This window comes from Haliaeetus leucocephalus, unplaced genomic scaffold (genome assembly GCF_000737465.1).
Source record: "Haliaeetus leucocephalus isolate CR32 unplaced genomic scaffold, Haliaeetus_leucocephalus-4.0 Scaffold175, whole genome shotgun sequence".
In the NCBI taxonomy this organism is placed as follows: Eukaryota; Metazoa; Chordata; class Aves; order Accipitriformes; family Accipitridae; genus Haliaeetus; species Haliaeetus leucocephalus.
Genome location: NW_010972611.1, coordinates 850,602 through 853,861, shown reverse-complemented (window position 1 = coordinate 853,861; position 3,260 = coordinate 850,602). Strand labels below are relative to the sequence as shown.

Here is a 3,260-nt window from a genome sequence, read left to right as displayed (position 1 = left end):
TTTCTGAGAGCTGGATCGTGTCTGAACTGTCCCTCCCTGCACGTGGACCTGGGAGAGCCCAGGCGCTGCTCGAAGGTGCGTTTCAGGGATGCTCTGTGCCCCGTCTCCCCTCAGATCCTGTCCTGCTGCAGGCGCTCTTCTCTAGGGATACGGTCCGACCTCCCAGGGAGGGGGGGACATACCAACATCCCCGGGGTCTCACTGGTCAGCGGGCACTGACTGCCGCCTGGTTCGCCTGTCTGCACCGGCTCGTGGGGATGAGCATCGCCAGGGACTGCTTTTTTCGATGAGGACGCAGGTATTTAATTTCCACTCCCCCCCACCTTCCCCACATGCCTGGCTATTCCCGAGCCTGCTGCCCCCGGCCGAAGAGCGCCTTATGTACTGCGTGCATCGCCTGCTGCGCTAGAATGAATGCCTACAAAATCCTAAAGCTATTTCTCAGGCAGTTTATGATAATTTCCCCCCACCCCACCCCAGTAGCCCGTTTTGCCCCTGCACCCCCCACCCCCCCCAACCCTCCCATCCCCTCCCCATGGCCCCGCTGCGAGCCGGCGACACTCCCAGGGACGGCGGGGACCCGTTATGTGACCCAGGTATCCAACCGCATACGCTTTACAGAGGGGCTTTCCCCCTCGGGCTCGCTGGTGGGTCGCAGGAGGCCCAGGGATGAGCCGAAATCGGGGCGGGCAGGATCGTCCCGCTCGCTGCTGCCTTCGTAGGAGCTGGTGTTGCTGCTGAGGCTGTCGACGGGCGAGCGGCCGGTGGGCTCGTGCCGGGGCTGGTGGGGGAAGGTGCTGAGCGGGGTAGCAGTGTTTCTTTCCCGGTTGGGCGAGACGGGTTCCGACTTGATGCTGATGTTGGGGTTGGTGTTGACAGTCAAAGTGGTGGTGTGGGACAAGTGACTCCCTTGTCTGGGTGGCCGGAAGGCAGGGGGATGAGGTTGGGAGAGGAGGAGGAGGAGGAGGAGGAGAGCAGGAGGGGAGGAAGGGGGAGAAACAGATGGAGGAGGAGATAACGGGAAGTCTCTCATTATTCATCTTTTCAGTGGCCTTTTACCCTCCAATCCACAGAATGCACAACCCACAGACCCCACAGCTGAATGAATCCAGAATTATGAATCTGGATTAGATTATGAATCTGAATTAGATTATGAATCTGGATTCATAATTAGAATTATGAATTACTATGACTCCAGAATTCCTAATCTGCACACTCACCATGACACATCACTGCTGCACCAGGATGAGACCCTGCACAACCCCTGCGGGCAGCATCTCTCCTCCACCAGCACCCCACGACTCAGCCCCGATCCCACCTGCCGGCCCCACAGCAGCCACTCAAACGCGTGGAGGAGAGGGACAGGCTGAGACACCCCTGTCTCGCTCTACCCCAGCATCCCCCGTGGGCTGCACAAATCTGGCGGAGGGGTCTGACGGGTGGTTTTCCTCCAAGCCGGGAACCTCTACAGCCTCTTCACTACATCCCAAAACTCCATCCAGGCTTGCCACACGTCCTGCAGCCCCGCTGGCGCAGGAGGTCCAGGCAGCTGCTGGGGAAGCTGCTACCTGCCCTGCCTGGAAAACGTGCTCCAGGCAGTGGAGAAACGCACTGAACTCCCTGTGCAAAAGCCTGGTGCCTCCATACATCCGCCTGGTACTTCACACTGGGGATGTCAGAGTCTTACTCCTAAGCTGGCTTTGGGGCAAAGTCACTGAATCCTCCTCTTCAATTCTTGCCTCTTTTTGTCCCACGGTCTTAGTGTGATCATAGGCAAGTGGCTTAAATCTTTATTTTGACTAAGATACTCTGAAAAAGGTCTGTGTGTGGAAGCTTTATTCCAGCCTAAAAGTGGATCCACTTCAGAAAACCTGCTCCAATATGCAAGTGCACGTATTTTTTTTCCCTGGAGTAAAGCAATTCATTTTCAGTATTAAAAGCTACCCTCTTTCTACACTAGCGGGACCACTATTTCCAGACATCTTATTCTGTAACGACCACCCCATTTAACTCTGGCTCTTGCTGGATCTCAGCTCCCCAGCCGTGAGTTGAAGAGACCAATCCTGCTGTGGAGAGACAGCAAGAAGCAGCTCTCAGAGAGCATCCATCACCTAGCACACTGCTGCCCTGATCTCATCGGGGGACTCCAGGCTCACTCCTATGACAGTGGTAGGGACAGGATTCCCAAACCTCACAACCTGGCTGGTCTGGCTCTTCCTGCAGCTGTGGGCACGTTTACTCCTGCCTCCTAGAAGCACAGCGTCATTGCCGGGGCTCTGCAGTGGGAGGCTGACAATAACCCAACGGAGGAGTCGCAGCTCGGATTCTGCAGGTTTGGCACTTTGGAGGAATTCCCTGTTTCCCTCTTTCCTTTGACAACATCAACCGACTGGCCCCTGGTATCCATTTCACTTACATTAAATTTCCTAGTGATACAGGAACCAGGTGCTGTTGCTGCTGCTGTTGCTGCTGTTGCTGCTGCTGTTGCTGCTGCTGTTGCTGCTGCTGCTGCTGCTGCTGCTGTTGCTGCTGTTGCTGCTGCCAAGCAGAGATGTTGCCGAGGGACAGCCCACCAGGTGAGCTGAACGCTGGCAGTGAAGACAACTCGGCGCTTGTCAGTTGATAATCTGGAAAGGAAAGAGCCCTTCAGTCATTTCCATGTCAAACCAACTCCGACTGAGCCCTGAGCGCTGCAAGGAGACAGAGACCCGCTCAACAGACACAAACCAGCCACAACTTTGAGATTAGCCACTATTGCCATGAGCTGCACAGGGATGCCACTCAGAGTGACACATCTCTTGGGAGTCATAGGTTGGTTTGGGTTGGAAGGGACCTTTAAAGGTCACCTAGTCCGACCCCCCCCGCCACGAGCGGGGACATCTCCCACTCGGTCAGGTTGCTCAGAGCCCCGTCCAGCCCGACCTCGAATGTCTCCAGCGATGGGGCATCGCCCACCTCTCTGGGCACCCTGGGCCAGCGCCTCACCACCCGCAGCATAAAAAATATCTTCCTGACATCTGGTCGTCTTCTACCTTCAAGGCATGAGCTGCTAACAGGACCCCCCACACACACACTTACCATCGTCCCCCCAAAATCACAGCAACAGCAAACACAGCCCCGCAGTGCCAAGCCCACCCAGGACGGACCGTGGGGCGTGAAACCCCCCCCCCCCCCCCCAGGCCACCTTCCGCCGGAGGCCGGCCGGCTTTCAAACGCCAAGCCCCGGGAGGTGCTGACCCCCCCTCGCCCCCCCCGGTGCG

General features: G+C 57.2%; 1 protein-coding gene across 3 annotated transcripts in view; it reads right to left on the bottom strand.

The window, feature by feature from the left end:
* Positions 1 to 546: 546 nt before the first annotated feature.
* MEF2D (myocyte enhancer factor 2D) overlaps positions 547 to 3,260 on the bottom strand; it is a 31,833-nt gene continuing 29,119 nt past the window's right edge. For all 3 annotated transcript variants that reach the window (XM_010564109.1, XM_010564110.1, XM_010564111.1), the window contains 2 exons: positions 2,417 to 2,627; positions 547 to 914 (listed from right to left, as the gene is read on the bottom strand). In XM_010564109.1, the coding sequence (XP_010562411.1) occupies positions 584 to 914; positions 2,417 to 2,627 (542 nt within the window). In that variant the 3' untranslated portion in view covers positions 547 to 583. The remainder of the gene's footprint in view (positions 915 to 2,416; positions 2,628 to 3,260) is intronic.